This window comes from Rattus norvegicus, chromosome 13 (genome assembly GCF_036323735.1).
Source record: "Rattus norvegicus strain BN/NHsdMcwi chromosome 13, GRCr8, whole genome shotgun sequence".
In the NCBI taxonomy this organism is placed as follows: domain Eukaryota; kingdom Metazoa; phylum Chordata; class Mammalia; order Rodentia; family Muridae; genus Rattus; species Rattus norvegicus.
Genome location: NC_086031.1, coordinates 28,871,659 through 28,872,804, shown reverse-complemented (window position 1 = coordinate 28,872,804; position 1,146 = coordinate 28,871,659). Strand labels below are relative to the sequence as shown.

The 1,146-nt window shown below is 37.1% G+C and overlaps 1 protein-coding gene across 1 annotated transcript; it reads right to left on the bottom strand.

Moving 5' to 3' along the window:
- Positions 1–552: 552 nt before the first annotated feature.
- Positions 553–669, bottom strand: LOC108352638 (dolichyl-diphosphooligosaccharide--protein glycosyltransferase subunit 4-like). The gene has a single exon (XM_017599045.1). It carries the CDS (start codon positions 667–669, stop codon positions 553–555), a length of 117 nt encoding a protein of 38 aa, XP_017454534.1.
- Positions 670–1,146: the final 477 nt, after the last annotated feature.

The window sequence follows — 1,146 nt, the reverse complement described above, 5'->3', positions numbered from 1 at the left end:
TTTCTGCAGATTCTACATATTTGGTCATAAAAATCTATACAAAGGCCTAAGAAAATGCAGAATTAGTTTTATTTATGTACTATTCTCTGAAGTTCCCAGAGTTGCCAATGGTGGTCCTTATTAATAAAATGCATCACAACCCATTTACAACCACTTTTGTGAAGAAACATATGAGGGTGAAACAACATGAGAGCATATATATATATATATATATATATATATATATATATATTCACACACACACACACACACACATATATATATATATATATATATATATATATATATATATATATATATATATATATATATATTATTGGGAGGGGAGAGTAGAAAAGAAAGCAGCCTTTATACTGGGCCCTACTCGGTGGCAGCTTCTTGTTCCATAGGGTTAAGGAAGACTTTGAGGAAATAAAAGTAGTTTGGAAAACTCCAGGTTGCTTTGTATGCTGTGATAGGTAGGATAGATGAATTGAAGTGTGGAGGCCCCTCACACCCTCCATTTTGCCTCAGACTATGTCCTGGAAGCCTGGAGTGGAGAAAGTGCCACTTTTATTCCTGCTTCTTGGGGTTGTTTACTGCCTGCCACACAGTGATAGAAGGCAGAAGCAAGACAAGTGATATGCCCAGCATGTTGGCGAAGATGGCATGCTGCACATCCCTTGTCATCCTGACTAGCTCCACCCGACTCCAACCCAATTGCCACACCAACTCAAGGTGGGCGACATGAGCAGGAATTATGAGAGTTATTTTAGTGTAACAACAGGGCTGCTCTGGCAAGGGATCACATCTAAAGACATTCTATATCTATGTGATCAGACTTGAATGCAGACATGTCCTGGATTACCAAAAGATCTGACTTAACTGCATGCATACCATTAATACCCATGTATAACGTAAAATTTGTTGGTAGAATAAAGCAACCATGTTTTGAAGTTAAGTCTAATGGAGAGGAAGACAAAATGATCAATTTTAGAAAATGTTGAAAAATGAGTCAGAGCTAGAATATACCCAATTCTCACAAAAACATCACAGAAACAAAAGCTATTTAAGAATAGTACAGAAAGAGTATGAGACATTTGGAAGTCAATGCTATGTGTGTAGTGCAGTGGAGTTGAGTTAGTTAATCAGTTCATGAAGGTAAGT